At 36.2% G+C, this 22,230-nt stretch overlaps 1 protein-coding gene across 1 annotated transcript; it reads left to right on the forward strand.

Moving 5' to 3' along the window:
• The first annotated feature begins 2,542 nt into the window (after window positions 1-2,542).
• On the forward strand, window positions 2,543-3,235 carry LOC149199822 (uncharacterized). Its single transcript, XM_089400724.1, has one exon. It carries the CDS (start codon window positions 2,543-2,545, stop codon window positions 3,233-3,235), a length of 693 nt encoding a protein of 230 aa, XP_089256850.1.
• Window positions 3,236-22,230: the final 18,995 nt, after the last annotated feature.

Consider the following 22,230-nt stretch of genomic DNA (forward strand, 5'->3'; position numbering starts at 1 on the left):
GCAGGAGGTAGGACCACATATGAGGAAGGGGGTGACACAGTGGGTGTGTGGAGGAGGATTATAATTAGGAATTTTCAATTTCAAGGGATGGCATGGTCATAGGAGGATCCTATTTGATAGGGTAGAGAGGATGTCAAAATAGTTTTTGGTGGGAAGTTGCTTCATAACAAGATTGTGTTGAGGAGGAGGGCCTCTTGAGCCATTTTATTTGCGAGTTCCCTTGGTAAATTTGTCCTTATTTGAGATAGTAACAAGGTCAGAGTTAAGATTCACAACTGGAAGAGGGTAATTTCTTTACAGATGACCATAGTCATGGCATCTCCACCATCGAAAGGGAATGCACTCGTAATCCATGTGGTGTTTCCAGAGTCCAACGTCATAATAAATATCAGTGGACTCTTAGAGTGGCTATGAGATATTCATATAAACACAAATATAGGCATAAGAGATATCATTGGCTTGCTTTGTTGCTTCTAATACTTTTAAAAAATGTCCAAGGGAGTTTCTGATGCTAACAAGGGTTTCCTCATTCTAGAATTTCCACGAAAATGAGTACATTCTGATCTAGACCGAAGCTGTGGTGATATCTTATTTATCAAGTACAAATCTCTTTGTCTAGAAGTGAAGGTAGAATTTGGTAGAGTTGAAGAAGTATGAGCCATTTTCAATGACCCAAATTCTATCTTCAATGGTTGCAAATATTATAGTGAAAAACATTTGGCACAATTTTCCAGTTTGAATTCCCGCTTGAGTTTCCACTCTAGGTGGATGTAATGAGAGAGTGCTTTCACTAAGGGCCAAATTCCCGGGAATTTCCCAATGAGGGTGTGATCTGACATGTATTAGACATACTCCCCCACACACCTAGATTATACTTCATATTTTGGAACTATTGCTCCTTTGGGGAGGCAACATGTTGACAGTCGTTTTGTTGGTGAGTAGTTGGGTGGAAAACCATTTTGATGTTACACATTAAGGTTTTGGTTAGAAACCTGAGAGTTTGAGGTAGAAGGCTTTCTAACACTGTTATAGCTTGTTGCTATTCAACTATATAAAAAAGTTTTACTTCATCTACTAGCACTAATAATAAGAAGAGCAGTTGAAAGGCCACACTGCACAATTATTACAATTTCAATATAGAATGAAAATTTTGTAGAGCTCTCCCAACGACATCCTAGAATTTGAATATTTAAATTATATAACAAAATGAAAAAAAAAATTAATATTTTTTTTATAGTTTAAATAAGAAATAAATAAAATTAAAACTAAAATAAATGTACACTAATCTAATCTAATAGCTAACTTTTTTTATTTTATTTATAATTTAATAATGTTAATTTGTAATTTATAATTTTATATTAATATTTTTAAATATCTATTATAATTTGAAATTAAATTTTTTTATCCATAGAGTTTCAACCAAATGTTTTTATATCCATCGATTTTACTTTAAAAAAAAAAAAAAACAAACCTTTTATTACACATGCTAAGATTTTATATCCTATTAAACTGATTCTACACTAATTTATTTTACTCTTATAATACTTATAATTAATATTTTTTTTTTAATTACCTCCTTTATAATTATTTTGTTTTGTTTTTATATTAAATTTATTATAAGAAAAATATACAATAATGTAGAGTTGCTTTGGCATTAAATCAAGTGCCCATGTTTTAACAGTTTACTCACTTTGTTGGTAAAGCGTATCGTATATTTCAAGAAGAGAACGATTTACGAGGTTTACTCTTTTATAATAATTGATTTATTTATTCAAAACATTTCAAATACTAAACTCTTCTCACTATTTTACGAAATCTATGTAATAATGGCGTGTCCTCCCTGAATTTGGTAATATAATTTTGAGCTTAAATTAAGAAGTTTCAAAAGATTCAAACGGAAGACTTGACAAAAGACTTTGAAGAGCTCCGGATTACATATTCAAGAATCAGGAATGAAAGATTCAAACGGAAGACTTGGCAAAAGACTTTGAAGAGCTCCGGATTATATATTCAAGAAGCAGGAAGCCGCCGGTGGTCCCGCCATGTCAACTTCATCCTCCACTAACGATGACAATCACGTTACAGTAGCTTTGGACGATGCGCGTAATCTTGAAAGAGCTATTGATTCCCATCTGGCTTTTAACATACTCAGAGAACACCTTTTATGCCAGGTTTATTTTCTGGGTAACCCAAACTGGAAAGTCCATTCTAAAAACCCTTTCTACCCTCAGACAGTGCGTAATAAAAATTCAACAGAGAGGAATCCCCTCGGTTGTTCTGGTCAAGGCAGTAGTGTCAGACTTCGAAGTCAGAAAAGGAATCCGCTTTTGGTAAAATGAGCTCACCAAATGGCAATGAATATATATTATTAAGAGAATACCAAGAATGATCGGCTCGTTGACTCGATCTTCCCTACTCCTTCACGTCTCTCTTCTCCATACCCTTCTATAACTACTGGTTTTGCAGTTTCCATAACACACCACTTCTGCGTTCCGTCATCGCATCTCAATGTTCTGCTTGCTGATAACAAACCAAAGTAAATATGGGCAACAATATCTGCTGCCTCACGGTCGGCAATATCAAGGAAATCATCCAGCTGGTTCAGTCTGACGGTACGGTTCAGATCCTTCATAAACCCCTCAGGGTTGCCCAGATTGTTGAGGAGTTCCCTGAACATTTGGTATGCCATTCTGGTTCCCTGTACATAGGGCAGAAAACGCCGGTTCTTTCTTCAGACGACCAACTGGAGATGGGAAACAACTACTTCCTTCTGCCCAAACACTTCTTTCACACTCCCTTAACTCTCTTGTCGCTGGCATCCCTAATATCGCCCCCGCCCCAAAATGTTCCACCTACGCCCACTTCTCCTCTATCAGCTCCACTTCGCAGTATTGACCGGGCGTCCCTTCTCTGTCAGCCGTTTGATATACAGAAGAGCGATGTGGATGGACGGCTTCGGATCAGAGTCTGTCCGCAGTTTATTTCAAAGCTTATGGAAGACGTAAGGCTTAATGCTGATGAGCGCGAGCGTTCAGTGGACGGCGATTCTGCAGACGATGAGTGTAGACTATTGAATTCTCCGGAATTGCAAAAAGACTATGCCCAGTTGGTCAAGCGCAGAGCCAAATGTTGGAGACCGAAGCTTCAGAGTATCAAGGAAAATGACAACACCATTGGCTGCAACAGATTCATGAAGATTAAGAGATTGGGACAGAAGAACAACTCTTGCTGTTGATCAGTTGAGTTTATGGTGCTCCTTTTTGCTGGTACCTTCTTTGGTTATTTCTGCAGTAGATTGCCCAAGATTTGTGGTGCAATACCGTACATGTTTCCCTCTACTGTCTTCGTTTTTCCCAGCAGCCGTGATAATCATTTTTTGTAAAGTAATGGAGTTCCGTTAGACTTGAGCGGTAAACAGTGCTCGACTAGAGTCAATTCAGCAGGGTTTCTTGTCTAAGAGAGCAAGATGTAAGTAATACTGGAATTGATGTATATAAAAAAGAATAGCTAAGAATCATGTTAAATGGGATTGTAAATGGCTTCTTTTGACTCCGCTGAACTTTTCCCTACAATTCAATGATGCTCATCATACCTCCTCCGAGTATAATAGTTACTGTGTTGTACTTATTCATATGCATTTATATGATTCATTTTGTTGTAAAACCAAAACGTTAACCCAAAGAAAAAGTTTGTTACTAACCTCTTCGTCTGATAATTTCAATGTTAAGTCCATTCAAAGTCACATTGATTACAAAATTTTACAAGGTTGTTTATTAGAATTAATTTTATTTTCTCTATTAATTATTAGTTTATGTATCAGTTATGTTGGAAGGTGTATTTAATTAAGATTAAGGATTTTAAAATTAAAATTTTTTATCAATATTATTAAATCATTATTAAGTAAAGGCTAATAGTAATTAGTATTTAGCTGGAATAAATATTTTTATAATAAAGATAAAAGGTTGAGAAGGGGGAAGGTAGTTAGGCATAAATATAATTTGATTGGTTAAGTTGTAAGGACCATAAATCAGATATATTTAGGAATTCTCTAAGTTTAAAAGGCTCATGAATCTTTAGATGACCTAAGGAAAGAGGTTCAAAAGGTAAAGGAGGTGGAATAGTTGTTATATAGAAAATAATATTTCTTCTCACATTCAGCGTCATAAGATCAACCCCCTTAATCAATACATTTGGATCGAAATTTCTGACACTAACACCAATTGGATTTATCTGATCCTTTGTTATTTTTTTTCTATCAACCTTACCTCCTATAATAAAAACTACTTGGATAAGAACCACCCCTTTAGTACCTTAGAACATGATAATCATATTATAATGAATGAAGTTATTATCCTCTTGCTAGGGGACTTCAATGCTAAAATGACTACTAATCACATTATTCTCCTAAGTAATAACCCTCACCCTAATCCTCTCTCGAAGAATTTGACTTAGCTAGTAGATTCAAAGGAAATTATGAAGACATAAACGAGAACTTATTTGGTACTAAGCTAATCAAACTCTATAGCTCCCAAGACTTGATAACCTGTAATGGAATTAATAGGTGGCCAACGTCTAGCTACATGACTTGTATTCATGGGATTAGTACTAGTGTTGTGGATTATGCGATATTTGTTACCCATTTTCCCAACAACAATGTAAATTTTGACCTCCTAAATGACCATGAGCATGATTCTGACAACAAACCTCTAAATTTAACTCTAATCCTTCACATGCAGAACAACCACATCCTTAACATGTAGAACAACCACATGCAAGAAAATTGTGAGATTCAAAGGCACATTCGTTTTGACAGAAGTAAGATAGGTAGATTTAGATTTCTTAGCATATAGAGATAATATTTATCACATCTAGCACAATTTTACTATAATCCTGACACATACCATTAACAAGTTCTCTGTCGAGGTGTCTTGTAAAAAGAATAATAGAAAATCCATCCCTTGTATGATAATGATTGTAAAATTTCAAGGGAAGTGATTAGAGATGCTTCTAATGAAACTATAAAGCTTAAAAAAATTAATATGTACAAAGCTCTTATCAAAAGGGAGAAAATATCCTATATAAATAGGAGGCAAGTGCATCTTCTTCACATTTCCGATCTTGAGCCTAGAATGCTTTGGAGGAAAATTCGTGTTCATTAAATGAAAGAAAGTAAATCGATCCCCTTAAAGAACTGGGATATATACCTTACATTTTTTTATGATTCCCCTAACACCATAGGCACCATTTTGAACACACCTATAGAAGTGGATATATTTTCTTTGGAAGTCATGGAGTTCCAGAGTAAGTGACTCGCTAATGGGAAAACTAAGGATATTGAAGGATACCATGATGAAGTTTTCAAAATGGGAAGGTGTATCCTCATCCCTCATATACAAAAGCTACTCAAATTGACACTGCGACGAGGCTTCCCTAAGTCTTGGACACACACCTTATTGTGCCTATCTTTTAAAGCATGAATAAAAACATTCCCTCTAACTACAAGACCATTATGATTAGCCCCACATTTTAGCCAAATTGTATGGACTCATTTTGGAATAAAAAATAACCTTTGGGTTGAAATCCATGGTAAAAGAGCTAAAGCATAAGCTCGAATCATGAGACATCACTCAACTATAGACCATCATGTTACTCTTAGGATCATTACAAATGAATGTTGCAATAATAAAACTAGTCTATTCTTTTTTCTTGTTGAATTGAGAAAAGCTTTCGACACAATTCCTCAACATAAGATATGGAAGAGGCTAGAAGAGATAATGGTTCCTCTCAAGTTAAGGGTTGTTGTGACAAGGCTATACGATAATTTTATTTCCAAACATAGGACCACCGAGGATTGGTGAGAAGAAATTAAATGCAATATCAAATTTAAGCAAGGGTGTCTCCTATCCCCTATCCTTTTTTACATTTACATTGATAAGCTAGAAAATTGTTTGAAAGTTATAGGATATGATGACCCTAGGCTCACCAGGATAGTCATTACTCTTCTCCTTTTACTCATGATATCATTCTTCTAGTTAGGAGCCATGAAGATCTCTACAAGTAGCTCAAAGTATTCTAATATTACTACTCCAAGGTGGGTATGATTGCTAATAATGACAAAAGTAAAATCATGATAGTTAAATCCAAAAAGATAAACTATGATCATTTCATTTATGATAATAACTACTTGGAGAAAGTTTCTTCATACAGTATCTAGGAATTGACATTCATCATGAGTTGAAATGGAATCATAACATTGACAAAAGTATCATTAGGGTCTCTAAAGTTTATTATGTGCTTAAAAACAATTGTAAGATGAGATATCTTTAAGTATCGAGTAAAAAAAGTTCATCTTTGAGACTCTTATTATCCTTGTTATTTATCGTGGAGGAAAGTTGAGTTGATCCAAAAGAAATTTGTAACCTTCAACCTCAAGATTAAAGGAAATACTCCCTACCCTATCCTCTTGATTGGATCTAGCATTTTCCCCATTGAAAGCATGTCTATGATTAGGTATCTTATGTATAAGAAGAATCTATGCAACATCAAAGCCAAGAGATTCCCAAAAATTGCTTCTATCTCTAGCCAAAGCCACCATCTCCAACTCAAGCGAGTTTGACATAAGGATTCCCATCTTTGGCTAGACCATTGGGGGGTAAAGGAGGAGATCATCTTAGAAAATAAGGATACTATTAAAAATAGTATTACTTCCAAATTTAAGGAATCGTTGAGGGATGATAAGGAGTTATAGTGAAAAAGGAACCTAGGGCATTATAAGGAGGTGATCAACCCAAATCTTGATAACTAGAATTACCTTTTTGACTTGATAAGTGCTAAGAAGAAAATGAACATTGCAAAGATACAAATTATTTTTCATGAGCTTCAAAGTAAAACTAGGTGTTGGCTAATTCTCAAATCAACTTGGGACAAAAGAATCTATTGCATTTGTGATACTAAGAACTTTGAAGATGAAAAACATTTTCTTTTGGATCGCCCAGCTCTTACTCATAACCATTCTAATTTTAAAGATACTTGTCACACTACCAACCTTCTTGACCTGTTAAGCCAACAAAGCCATGGTGATCTAGGAACACTTCTCTCCCTTCTTTTCAATCATAGAAATAAAATATTAAACAATCACAGTTAATCTCTTACTTTTTTGTGGTATGATAAATCATATTGGTCTTAGTAGACGTTAATCATCATCATCATTTTTTATTAATGATTATTATTAATTTTAAATAATTAATTTTTATTTGTCCTAAATTTTACCAAAAAATTATTTTCATATATATTATGAATACATAATTATCCATATTTATCAACTATTTAATTTATATAATATATTAATTTAATATTTATGTAAATAATTTTTTTTTTAAATATTTAAAAATCATAATATTTAAAAAGTTATATTAAAAAAATCCCTCTTCCTTTTTCAAATAAGTTTTTTAACTAACTTTACACATTTAATTATAATAAAATTACCAACTAGTTAATTTAATTTATATAATATATTAATTTAATATTAATCTAAATACTTTTTCTCAGTTTAAAATATTTGAAAATCATAATATTTAAAAATTTAGTTTAAAGAAATCCCTCTTCATTTTTCAAATAAGTTTTGCAATAACTCTACACATTTAATTATAATAAAATGTATTACAGGTACATATTTTTAAATAAATACTTTATAGTGAAATTATTATTTTACATAACATATTTGAGATTCGAATAAGGAAAGAAGACTATGGCTACTATGAGATTCTTTGTGCATTTTTTTTAGTTACTCACTTCCTATTTACAAGTTCCATTTTAATGTTGTTTAGTGCTTGTTATTTTGTTTCAATTTATTTTGTTTTTTTTTAAATAAATTTAGTTGATAATTAGTTTTAAATCGATGGATTTTATTTTTTTATCATATATGTTTAGTAATTAATATCTATATATATATATATATGTTATTTTAATACATGTGTTTAATAGGAAAGAGGATGTTATATTTTGAAGTATTTTTATTATAAATATTTTATATATATGTTTAAGAGTTAATAAAAAAAAATGTGCTTTGTTAGTATAGTTTAGTGAGAATATTGTGATTATATTTATTAAGTTATTTTATTGTATAAAAGAAATGTGTGATTATTTGCATTAATAAAAGATTATTTTATACAAAAGCATCATTTCCAATTTTAAAATTTGAATTTTTGCTAATTTTATTGGCATAATTGTCTTGCTTGCATGGTGTCTTAAGTCTGTTAACATTCGTCAATCATTTAACATATATAGTTGATCTAGTAATTATGCATGTTCATTATTGTAATATTCATCTAATTTACAAATTATATCTAGAAATTTGAAAATGGTTATTTTCTAAGTACCTCCTTTTTCCTTCTTCAAATCCGTTCTAGATATAAACATTTACATGCAAAGCATCATCTTTTGTTTTGGTAAATTTAGTAATCCTTTCACTAATCACATAAGCATAGATATACATTTTCACTAGGCAACTTATTATTGTGGCTTTCCATTGATCCAAGTGGATATTGGTGGCCATCTGCCTATTCCACCTAGACCTCTAGTTGGTTTCATATGTTTCTTTGTTTATTGCTACATTTACTATTTTTAGCAGTTTTTTGGGTCCTAAGCTTCCGAAGCAATTTTGACCCCCTAAACGACATTTTTTGAGGTCCATAGCAGACCTGTGGCCATCGTCAAGGACTTGCCCCAAATACAATAGTAGCCAGAGAGATATTTCCAACAAGGTATCGTACATTCCAAACAAAGATAACATGACTAATTTACCTCCACGGGAAGTTAGCTGCCCAACTAACCCCAATGGGGCCCACAAACTATTGGTGTTCCATTTCTCGGGGTTAGGGTTTTGGTTGTTTAGGATTTTACCATTTTGTTCAATAATAAATAGGCCCTTGAGTCTCATTGTAACACAGTCTAGAGGCATGCCAACATCATCTCTCTTCTCAAAGACAAGCTATCATCACCCGAGCTACTTTATTTTTATTTCTGTATGTAAACATATTTTAGTTCTTTGATATTAATGAAATGAAGTTTTATTTTTGTTGCATCTCTATGTATATGGGTATTTCTATATTTTTTGTGTTCTTGCATAAGTCTGGATCAATGGTATCAGAGCAGTCCTCTCTTTCTCTATTTTTCTTTGCATGTCACCAACGAGGTCAGGGTATAAAGAGTCAGGGCTCGAACCGGTTGATCGTTTGCAAGACTAGTGTCTCAAAACCCAACGACCTCCCATGGCGTCAGAAAATAAATATGAGGGGGCAAGAGATCTTTTCAAAAGATTGCTCGAGGAATCCCTTGAGTGACAGAGGAATGCGATGATGGATAAATTTTCTTAGATCCTTCCACGACTACCCATAGGTAACACGTCTTCATTAAGCAGCCACTCTCGAGGCGCAACTGCTTTTAAGGTATAAGTTAACCTTGATATTCCCATATTTAAGGGAAAGATAGATGCATACCCAGTAAATAAGTGGTTAAATCTGTTGGAAGGATATTTTCCAGTTCACGGCTTTTCCAATCAGGAAAAAATTACTTTTCACTTGTCAAATCCACCCCACACGCCAAGGACTAGTGGGAAACCTACTCTGAACAAAAGAACGAGAGGGAATCCTCACTGTTTTTAGCCACACCCACTTGGAGTAAATAAGGAGGACCACACTGTAGCAAGGAAGGGACGAAGATATGTCGAATTTGACAAGCATTTTCCATACCCTTCGGACGAAGCTAGGTATCAAGGATTCTGAGTGGAAGTTGGTACTCAATTACCGCGGTTGTCTACACAAGTAGATAAGGTTGTTGAGAAGTACAAGGAAATTTTTTCCTCACCTACATGGGTACCTTTGCACTTTTAGGTCAAGCACTCTATCGATCTAACCTCGTGTGCGCCACTACCCAATGGACCAATCTATCGGTACTCAAGAGGTAGATTCAGGAGTTGTTGTAGAAATGGCATATCAGGCCAAGCTCATCACTCTATGGAAGCCTAATTCTATTGGTACAGAAGAAGTACAAGAAATGGAGACTCTGTATCGACTATCAGGCACTGAACAAGATCACTGTCTGGAATAGGTACCCAATCCAACAAATTGATGACCTTCCAAACCACCTCAAGTGGGTGAAATATTTCAGCAATATTGAATTAATGTCCGGTTATCACCGAGTTCCTATCAAACTCTTCGAACTCTGGAAGACTACCTTCAAATCCAAGGAGGGCATTTTCGAATGGTTGGTCATGCCTTTCGGGTTGACGAATGGCCCTGTAATGTTCATGAGATTGATGGACAACGTCTTGTGACCTTTCACCAATGCATTCTTGGTGGTTTATTTACATGACATCTTGATCTTCAGCCAGAGTTGGGAACAAAAACTCCACCATATTCAACATGTCCTTCAAACCCTGCGACAACACAAGTTGTGTGACAATTTGGAGAAATGCACTTTTGGCATGACCCTGGTTCAATATCTGGGGTACGTAATCGATGAGAAGGGTGTATATGTGGACCCATCCAAGATACAAGTCATTTAGGATTGGCCAGTTGCATCCACTCTAATAAAGCTCCGCAACTTTCTGGGTCTTGCCAACTTCTACCATAGGTTCGTGTTGGAGTTCTCTCATATTACTTGACCTTTAAGTCAAGTCACCAAGGGCAGAGCAAAAGAAAAAAAAAATTGGTTCGAAACCCAACATAAGGCGTTAGCTGAGTTGAAGCATCACCTCTACTCTACATGAATGCTCACATTACCAGACCTGCAACAACCATTTGAGATTGAGACAGACACCTCTGACTATGATATTGGTGCAGTTCTTACTCAGCAGGGGCATCTAGTGGCTTACCAAAGTGAGACACAGTCTGAAAGTATCCCACTTATGACAAATAAATGTATTACATTGTGTAGCCCTTCCATCAATGGAAGAATTACGTTATGGTGAAGGAAATGGTCATCCACACAGACCATCGACCCCTGAAGTTCATAGAGACAGAAGGGAAGTTGTAGAAAGATCACCATAAGAAATGGTCCACATACCTGCAATAGTTCCATTTGAGCATTAAGTAAAAGTAGGGAAACACCATTAATGTTGCAGACTTCCTCAGTCGACCACCAATCATGGCACTGATCATGGTGCTCGACTCCTATGGGCATGAGACTTCGAGGTGGCCGAATCTTTACAAAAGCAATATAGAATTCGGAAACGCATACCAGACACTCCTGGAAGGTAAGAAAGTTCCAAATTTCACCTCCAAGACGCATTGTTATTCCACCTAAGACACATATGTGTTCCTTCAAGTGAGCATGCTAAGATGATTTGGGAGGCGCACTACATTTGGGTCGCTGGACATTTTAGACTAAAGAAAATAATGGAAGTACTGCAGAAGTTTTTTTATTGGCCAAGCCTTTGTTAGGATGTTGGGAAGTACAATAGATCCTACATCGCCTATGACATTGAGAAACCAGCCATCAAGAATCAAGGCCTATATACACCTCTTCTTACTCCTAGTTGACCTTGGGAATCCATGTGCATATATTACATGTTGGGCCTTCCTTCTACTAAGCACGACAATGACCATGCTTTAGTGGTTGTCGATAGATTCTCTAAGTGGTGATTATGGAGGCCTATAAAAAGAGTATCAAAGCAAAGGCCACTACTAAACTCTTATTTGAGCGAGTGTGCATACACTTTAACAATCCATTATCTCATATTGAGATAACATATTCCTAGGTGAATTTTGGTAAAGTCTCTCATCGATGTTCGATACCAAACTTATTAAGTCCATGACTTTCCACCGCTAAACTTCTAGCCAAACAAAGGTCGTCAATAGGATGATCATACACATTATGCACATGTTTAACTCGAAGCACCCATGCACATGTGATGAAAGCCTCCCCTATGTCTAGCACAACCACAACAGAACTCTCCATACCTTAACATGCCACAACCCCTTCTAGGTAGGGCTCAGATTTTAGCTACTATTTCCCATTGATGTGGCCATACCATTTGCAGCTACTTAGGAAGATTCAACTCAAATCCAGTCCTAAGATGACAGGGATAACATATTCATTGAGCGCATTCAACACATCTGCTAGCAGGTTCATGATATATTGGACAGATTCAATGCTAAGTACAAGAAGCACCATGATCAGCATCGAGTGTTGCACAATTTCTAGGTGGGTAACAAAGTTTGGCTACATTTGTGGAAGGAGCACCTCACTGGACACCATCACAATCTTCACCCACTTGGAGATGGACCATACACCATCACCAAGGTTGTAAGGGATAATTCCTTCATGCTGAGCATTCCACCGTTCCTTGGTTTTCACCCAGTGTTCAATGTTGACCACCTTCGACCATACTTCGCACCATTGTAGGACACATCCAACATTGTAGAAAAACTCACACAAATAGAGCTAAACCTGGACTGCATGGAACATGCCACAACTGATTAGATCATGGCAAGAAGATCAAGGACACTCACCAATAGAGGATACAACTATATCGAGTTATAAAATTAAGTCAAATCCTTCACCAGGTAAAGTGTTTCACGAGGGACTAAGTTCAACAGAAATTTCCTCACCTCATGGATGCTCTACATGTAATGGGGACTATTACTTCCTAAGGAGGGAGGACTAATCCATGTGAATATTAGTTTCCACCCGCCTATTCCACATAGACCTCCAATTTTTCTCACTCGTTTCCTTATTTATTGCAGTGTTTATTATTTTTAGTAGTTTTTCAGGTCTTGAACTTCCGGAGCCATTTGACCCCCTAAAGGACATTTTTTTTTTGTCTCTGGCACAGTCCCATCCACATGGGCTTGGGCCTACCATAAATCCTATACTACTTGGAGAGATATTTCCAGCAAGGTATCATATGAACCAAAAGAAGATAATATGACCAAGTTACAACCCCACGAAGTTGAATGCCCAACTAACCCCAATGGGACCCAAAAACTCTTGACATTCTATCTCATAAGGTTAGGGTTTTAGGGATTTAGGGTTTTCCCTTGTTTTTCAATAATAAATAGGCCCTAGAGCCTCATTTTAACATAGTTGAGAGGCATGTAGTTGCCACATCTCTACTCGGAGGTAACCTACCATCACCCAAGCTAGTTTATTTTTATTTTTTCGTGTAAAAATATTTCATTTATTTGATATTAATGAAATGAAGTTTTATTTATGCCGCATCTCTGTGTATATGGGTATTTCTATATTTTGTTGAGTTCCTACATAATTCTATATCATTGGTATCAAAGCGGTCTACTCTTTCTATATTTTTATTTTGCATGTCACCAATGATGTTAGGATATAAGGAGTTAGGGCTTGAACTGGTTCAACCTTTGCAATACCAACCTCTCAAAACTTGACGGCCTCCCATGGAAGAAAAAAGAAAAGGCGAGAGGGAAGGATATCCTTTCAAAATATTTCTCGAGGAAGCCCTCGAGCAATAGAGGAATGCGATTATTGACAACTTTGTCAAGATCCTTTGAACGCTACCCACAGGCAACACATCTTCATCCAGCAGCCACTCTGGAGGATCTGCTAGGGCCTAAATCTACCTCAGGATGAGAAATGCAAGATCTAGGGTAACATCAAACCATGCTTAACCTGGTAGCTAGCCCTACCAGGTTGGGAGAGGGCTCTCTCCTTGTCAATCTTAGGAAAAGATAGCCAATAAAGCTTGATATGACTAATGTGAAGATTGATTTTAGGCTAGGTATATGCTCAGAGAAGTTTGATTGAATTTAATTTTTGTTTTCTAGCTCAAATGTGAAAGGCAGATTTGGGTACGGGGAATCGACACAATCTTGCGGAGATCTCTATGGGGCTAGGTAGGAAAATGGTTTAGTACTTTGAAATAAGTGAGATGGAGAGTCTTAAGACTGGTGAGGAGTTGGAGAGGGCATGAAGGTCTCAGGGATCCTCTTCAAACTGCTGAAAACATAAATAACTAAACAAACCCTAGGTAGAGCACTGCAACATCAATGAATTCTACCTTTATCCATGTTTCATTTAGTTAAGATGAAAATAGAGAGATGATGGCATACATAAACACATGTAAACTTGCAATTACATAAGGAAAAACAATACCAAATCAAGTTGCCACAAGAATCCCATAAAGTACTACAAACCCTGGTCTATTCCTTTGCTAAACTGTAGAAATGAATATACAATAATGGTCAAAGCATTCACAAGAGTCCAACCTTTACAAATGGCTGAAAAATTACTAGATATAGGCAATAAACAACTCATGCTAGGCTTTAGCGATAAAATTCATGAATTTAGGAGATTTTTCAACAAGATCTAAACTAAGAACTGAAAAGTAGGTAGTGGAACAGCGTGCCTCTAAAACCTAGGAAACTGATTCACTTAGTTTCAAACTACCTTTTCATGATGTATCTACCTCCACGAGTGAATTTTTAACATTTTTACATCAAATTCCATCAAGTTACGTCAATTTACATCAAGAGTTTGACCATGAGAGAGTGAAAATTCAAACTGAGAAAAAACTAGGCGAAAACAGAGTTTTTTGGGCAAAAAGTCAATTTTCCATCCTGTGCACCACGCCTCTGTCCTTGCGTGCCGTGCCTTTTTGTAGTTGACTTTGAAGGCCATCCCATGCACACACTTTTGTCCAAGTGGTCTTGTTGGAAAGTTCTATCTATCTACTTTCCAGAACAGGTGGAATTTCTGAATTTGGTGTCCATTGGCCCCTCCAAAAGTGAGTTCTCCCAGCACTGCTTCCTATGTGGCCAAAAAGGGGCAAAAAGGGCATTTTTGAGGTGTTTTTGACCCTTTTGGAAGCTCCAAACTTGACAAAATTTCTTTGCCATTTGTTGGCATTCATATTTTTGCATGAGGAATCCAAAAACGTTGAGTTTTCCTCCAAAGGAGGTCCCTAGAAAAAGCGTGCGCCATGTGGCATGGCGCACCAAGAAAAAAAATCTGTGTTTTGCTCCAAAAATTCAAAATTGACAAAAAGAATCCAAATTTTCTTGAAATTTGGGCTGATTGTCCTGCATCAAGTGCTATGTTGGGCTAAGGAAGCCTCAGCCAAAATCTTGAGCTTGTCTTGCTCTTTCTTCCTCAAAGTTTTCCTCAACTTGGCCTTCAAGGTCCTTATTCTTGCTTTGCAAACTATGTTTCTTGCCAAATAATGAAGAGTCGTGTGCCGCAACATGTCCTTCTCCTTGTTAGCCTTGTCCAGCAACCTCTCCAAGCGCATGTTCATCTTCTCCAACCAAGACTCCTTGTCATTCTCTATCTCTTGTTCAATGGAAGTCAAAGTGACATGGTCCTCTTCGTCATTTTGCTTCTTCAGTTTCAAAATTTCTAGCTCCATTAGGCTTTGTTTATCCTCTAAATGTTTGTTTTCTTTCTTTTTTGTCATCTATATCATCCTCATGCATCCTCTCTTTGCCTTTTCTGCTTATGTTTCTCCATAGAACTATCACTGAGTGTCTCTTCCTCATGGTGCTTGTCTTAGGAAAATGATTAGATGAAGGTATGGTGGAAAAAATGATGATGAAAGAAGGATGAAAGAGGACAATGGTGATAAGTATGAAGAGATTTTACTCTTGGGAAATGAAATTGGGGAAGAAAGGGAATAATTTTGGGAGATTAGGGTTTAGTGAGGGATTTAGGGTTTTATGAGGGAATTAGTTACATTACGGGAGTGGGATATGTAAGTGTAAGTGAAATATGGAAGGATAAAAGAGGTGAATGAAACTGTAGTGGGGGGTGTAAAAATGGTAGGATGGGATTTAGACAACAAAAACTGTAATTTGCAAACCCTAGGTAGTTTTCTCAACACAACTGTGTAAGGAACTAGGTTTTTGTTTTTAACCTGTTGAAACACCATAAACACTGATGAAAACTCATAAGTTGGAAATATGGAGGTGTTAACTTACTTGTGGAATGAAGAATTTTCAATTTTGGAGCTTTGGAGGAAGATTGGATGAATTTCGGGCTTTGAAGACTGGTGTGTCGCGCCCACTCATAGGTGCGTCGCGCCTCTTTGGTGCATCGCACCAGTTACAAATTTAGTGTAAATTTTGCTCTATGTGTGCTGCACAGGCTAGGTGCACCGTGCCTCTAAATTTTCACAGTTTGGTTGCAAGATTTCTCCTTTGGTTTTTGCCTTTGATGGACTCAATGCTTTGAAATTTTGGTTCTTTTGTAGGAACTGGAGTGCAGGAGCTTGGCAAAGTGACCAAGGATGCATCTGAGAATTATTACATATAAAAAAAATGAAATTACATGAAATTTTGTACATAAAACATAAAAACTCTATTTTTTTCCTCAAAATAGGGTTTTGAGGAAAAATCAATCACTGAGCATGTGATTATTGAAATTTTTGTTGTTGAGACTTTATTTGACCTCCTCATGTGCCTACTAACCATTTTTGAGCTTTTACAAGACCTTATTGACAAAACCCTAGACCTAATGAGACCTAAAACCCTAAATATGATTTTTGCAGATGTAAAGGCAAAATTGACTGCAAATGACCTAAATGTATGAAAATGGGCTAGCAGGTAAAGATCATGAGGGAAAATTTATAATATGCCACTACCATCAGATGACCCATGACCCTAATGGAATGCAGATGATCGAATGAGACACCTAACATGCAATGCAACAAGAGTCTTTTGATCATTGATGGAGGGATAAAGATACCAACGCTAACGTTGGCTCCAATGGGGATGGTAGCTCCTTAGAGGTGCCAAGAACTACAAATATCTGGAAAGCAGATAGTACCTTCTTCCATTAGGCTATTGAGTCAACATCTTCAAAAACCAAAACTGACACTATGAATCAAAATGACTCAAAACTGAACTGACTAAAATAAAAAATGACTCAATACTGACTTAACTAAAACAAGTACTTACAAAGCTTTCTAATGGTAGCGTACCATTAAGATTTTAGGGCTTCAAATCATGATGAAAACCACCTGCCTACTGATCAAATATGTACAGTCATGTGAACTGGGCTTTCCAATGTAACCAATCCATCTGATAGCTACATACTGAAATTCTACTCTCACTTTCCCTGAGCAGGCAGAACGATGTACATGTAGGCAACTCACAATAAGAACTGAAACCAAGGCTTATGCTAATGAATGAGGCAACATTCATCTTCTATGGTTCTTGCAAAAGAATGCCGAAAGGATCTTGAAAATCCTAAAGCACTAGCTTGTCTTGAGATCTAGTAGCAAAAATACAAGTACTCCCTTTATTCTGATCTGAAAGAACAACTGGTTGCTGAGTGATAGGAAGGCACGGAGAGGTATAAGCTTCTACCATCTGAGTGTTAGCAGTAAATTCCTTGACCATGAGAAATTCTGGCATATTATCTCTCTCAAGCTCATATTCCTCAACTTCATGGTCTAGGTCATTCTTAAACAAAAAAAATATTCAAGATTATCAAACATGACAATATTATCATTTTCATGAAGGAAAACATTATATTTTTGTTGATCAATAAAGCTAATTGCAAGACTATCATTATTTTCAAAAGTGGAAGAACTTTCTCCAACACTTTCTTGACCATGTGCACACTGCAGACTTGCATTAGTTTGGGTTGTAACCTGACCTTTCAGGAGTTGATATATCTCATCTTTAGACAGAGGAGATATTACTTTTTGTTTTATTTTGCTCAAGCAATTATTTTCTTCTTGAAATAACATTTCAAAACATGAAAACCCTGAATGACAGTCCTCATTTCCCTAATCTTCTGAAATTTGAAAACATTGTTGATCATCTTCATATGACATGGAAATCAAATTATCATTTACCAATGAGTTATCGAAAGAAGATTTTTCACTTTCTTGAACAAAGATCTCATTTTGTTTTTCATAAAATGACTAGATTACCTCCTCTTGAAGGCTTTTTTCTAATGAAATGAGAACACTTGGGTCAATAACTCTATCTTCTTCATTCTAGATGATCTCAATAGTAGAGCTCTCCTTCATGGGATTCAAACCAAGGTACTCTTAATCATCACGATCTGAATCTAGATCTGAAATAACTGACTTGAATTTATCACATTCTAAAATTTAAACTTGACTTTCCTGCATACTGTCTTCTTCTATGGACAGATATGAAATAAGACCTTCTCTTTCATAATTTTCCATTGTACTAAAAGCTTGATCCTGCTGCAAAGTTTCATGAACATCTTAACAAGTATCCTCTAAGTTCTCTTTATGTTGCTGAAATGCATTTTCGTACAGAGCCTCCATGATCTCATCATCCATGAAATCAACATCTTCATAAAATTTCTCAAGACTTTCAATAAAACAATAAGCATGTCTGCAACAGTTCTGAACTAAATTTGAGGATGAATAAGACTCTTTATACCTTTCAAAGAACATGGTATGAAAATCCTTTAAATAGTAAATACAAGCAGGCGGTAAACTTTAATACCAAGATCGGGCTTCACCTTCCAGAGTGGCCATGAATATCTTCATCAAGAAATCTTCAGGAAAATCAATCTTCAACTTGCGAATATGTATGTGAAATCTAACCAGATGTAAAGCATCATCATTCCTATCATCGTCTTTAAACATATGCAAATTCCTTTGCCAATCTACCTTCAGAATTTTATTTGGAAAATCGGGAATGTGATCTCAGCTCGTGGTAGCATATATTTGATCCAGCAAAACCATTTTGATAATAATGAATTCACCAAAAAAAATCTTCAGGCTACTGATTCTTGAAGAGTAGAGTCGCCATAAAAAGTCTGAACCTTGGGATTCTTTGACACTAGAGTCACCAGGTGAACGATTTCAGCCTTCTGGTGTCTGATCGCTATTCACGATGAACAATTAGATATAAACTTGATAGATTTTGTTGAGGAACATAAAACTATGTTTTCCAGCATGGTCGCTAATATGTTAGGGCCTAAATCTACCTCAGGCTAAGAAAGGTAGGATCTAGGGTAACATCAAACCATGCTTAACCTGGTAGCTAGCCCCACCAAGTCAAGAGAGGGCCCTCTCCTTGTCAATCGCAGTAAAATATATCCAATAAAGCTTGAGATGACTAATGTGAAGACTGATTTTAGGCTAGGTATATTCTCAGAGGAGTTTGATTGAATTTAATTTTGGTTTGCTGGCTCAAATGTGAAAGGTAGATTTGGGTCGAGGGAATGGACACAGTCTTGCAGAGATCTCTATGGGGCGAGGTAGGAAAATGGTTTAGTACTTTGAAATAAGTGAGATGGAGAGTCTTAAAACTAGTGAGGAGTTGGAAAGGGCATGAAGGTCTCAGGGATCCTCTTCAAACTGCTGAAAACATAAATAACTAAACAAACCCTAGGTAGAGCACTGCAACATCAATGAATTCTACCTTTATCCTTGTTTCATTTAGTTAAGATGAACAGACTGAGATGATGACATACATAAAAAAATGTAAAATTGCAATTACATAAGGAAAAACAATAACAAATCAAGTTGCCACAAGAATCCCACAAAGTGCTACAAACCCTGGTCTATTCCTTTGCCAAACTACAGAAATGAATATAAAATAATGCTCAAAGAATTCACAAGAGTCCAACCTTTAAAAATGACTAAAAAAATACTAGATATAGGAAAAAAAAACTCATGCTAGGCTTTACGGGTCAAATTCATGAATTTAGGAGCTGTTTCAACAAGATCTAAACTAAGAACTGAAAAGTAGGCAGTGGAACAACTTGTCTCTAAAACCTAGGAAACTGATTCATTTAGTTTCAAACTATCTTTTCATGATGTATCTACCTCCATGAGTAAATTTTTAACATTTTTACATCAAATTCCATCAAGTTACATCAATTGACATCAAGATTTTGACCATGAGAGAGAGAAAAGTCAAACCGAGAAAAAACTAGGCGAAAAACAGAGTTTTTTGGGCAAAAAGTCAATCTTCCATCCTGTGCGTTGCACCCTTTCGCAGTGAATTTTGGAGGCCTTCCTATGCACCAAATTTTTTCCAAGTGGTCTTGTTAGAAATATCTATCTGTCTACTTTCCAAAACAAGTGGAATTTATGAATTTGGTGTCCATTTGCCCCTCTAAATGGAGTTCTCCCAGTACTACTTCCTGTGTGGAAAAAAAGGCTTTTATGAGGTGTTTTTGACCCTTTTGGAAGCTCAAAACTTGACAAAATTTCTTGGCCATTTGTGGGAATTCATATTTTTGCATGAGGAATCCAAAAATACTGAGTTTTCCTCGAAAGGAGGTCGCTAGAAAAAGCGTGCGCCAGGCGGCGCAGCGCACGAGGCAAAAAAATCTATGTTTTGCTCCAAAAATTCAAAATTAACAAAACGTATCCAAATTTTTTTGAAATTTGGGCTGGGTGTCCTGCATCAAGTGCTATGTTGGGCTAAGGAAGCCTCAGCCAAAATCTCTAGCTTGTCTTGCTCTTTCTTCCTCCTCAAAGTTTTCCTCAACTTGGCCTTCAATGTCCCTGTTCTTGCTTTGCAAACTATGTTTCTTGCCAAATAATGAAAAACCATGTGCCGCAACATGTCCTTCTCCTTGTTAGCCTTGTCTAGAATCCTCTCCAAGTGCATATTCATCTTCTCCAACCAAGACTCCTTGTCATTCTCTATCTCTTGTTCAATGGAATTCAAAGTGACATGGTCCTCTTTGTCATTTTGCTTCTTCAGTTTCAACATTTCTAGCTCCATTAGGCTTTGCTTATCCTCCAATTGTTTGTTTTCTTTCTTGTTTGTCATCTATATCATCCTCGTGCATCTTCTCTTTGCCTTTTATGCTTATGTTTCTCCATAGAACTATCACTGAGTGTGTCTTCCTCATAGTGCTTGTCTTAGGAAAATGATGAGATGAAGGTATGGTGGAAAAAATGATGATGAAAGAGGCATGAAAGAGGACAATGGTGATAAGTATGAAGAGATTTTACTCTTGGGAAATGAAATTGGGGAAAGAAGGGAATAGTTTTGGGAGATTAGGGTTTAGTGAGTGATTTAGGGTTTTATGAGGGAATTAGTTACTTTATGGGAGTGGGATATGTAAGTGTAAGTGCAAGATGGAAGGATAAAAGAGGTGAATGAAATTGTAGTGAGGGGGTGTAAAAATGGTAGGATGGGATCTAGACAGCAAAAACTGTAATTTGCAAACACTATGCAGTTTTCTCAACACAACTGTGTAAGGAATTAGGGTTTTGTTTTTAACCTATTGAAACACCATAAACACTGATGAAAACTCATACATTAGCAATATGGAGGTGTTAACTTACTTATGGAATGAAGAATTTGCAATTTTGGAGCTTTGGAGGAAGATTTGGACGAATTTCGGGCTTTGAAAACTGGTGCGTCGCGTCCACTCACAGGTGCGCCATGCCTCTCTGGTGCGTCGTGCCAATTAGAAATTTAGTGTAAATTTTGCTCTGTGTGTGCCATGCAGGCTAGGTGTGCCGCGCCTCTAAATTTTGACAGTTTGGTGTCAAAATTGCTCCTTTGGTTTTTTCCTTTAATGGACTAAATGCTTTTATATTTTGATTCTTTTGCAGGAACTGGAGTGTAGGAGCTTGGCAAGGTGACCAGGGCTACATCTGAGAATTATTACATATAGAAAAAATGAAATTACATGAAGTTTTGTACATAAAACATAAAAACTATGTTTTTTTCCTCAAAACAGGGTTTTGAGGAAAAATCAATCACTGAGCATGTGATTATTGAAATTTTTGTTGCTGAGACTTTATTTGACCTCCTCATGTGCCTGCTAACCATTTTTGATATTTTACAAGACCTTATTGATGAAACCCTTGACCTAATGAGACCTAAAACCCTAAAAATGACTTTTACAGATGTAAAGGAAAAAATGACTACAAATGACCTAAATGTATGAAAATGGGCGAGCAGGTAAAGATCATGAGGGAAAATTTATAATATGCCACTACCATCAAATTATCCATGACCCTAATGGAATGCAAATGATCAGATGAGACACCTAACATGCAATGCAACAAGAGTATTTTGATCACCGATGGAGGGATAAAAATACCGACACTAATAGGCACCACTCCTTTTAAGGTACAACTTAACTTTGATATTCCCATATTTGAGGGCCAGATACATGCAGACATCGTAGATAAATGGTTAAATCTGTTGGAAGGATATTTTCCAGTTCATGACATTTCCAATCAAGAAAATATTACTTTTTCACTTCTCAAATATGCCCCACACATCAAGGACTGGTGGT

The sequence above is a fragment of the Pinus tabuliformis genome, chromosome 2_1 (assembly GCF_031772625.1).
Source record: "Pinus tabuliformis cultivar Carrire ecotype Pingquan chromosome 2_1, CPIR1, whole genome shotgun sequence".
Classification (NCBI taxonomy): Eukaryota; Viridiplantae; Streptophyta; class Pinopsida; order Pinales; family Pinaceae; genus Pinus; species Pinus tabuliformis.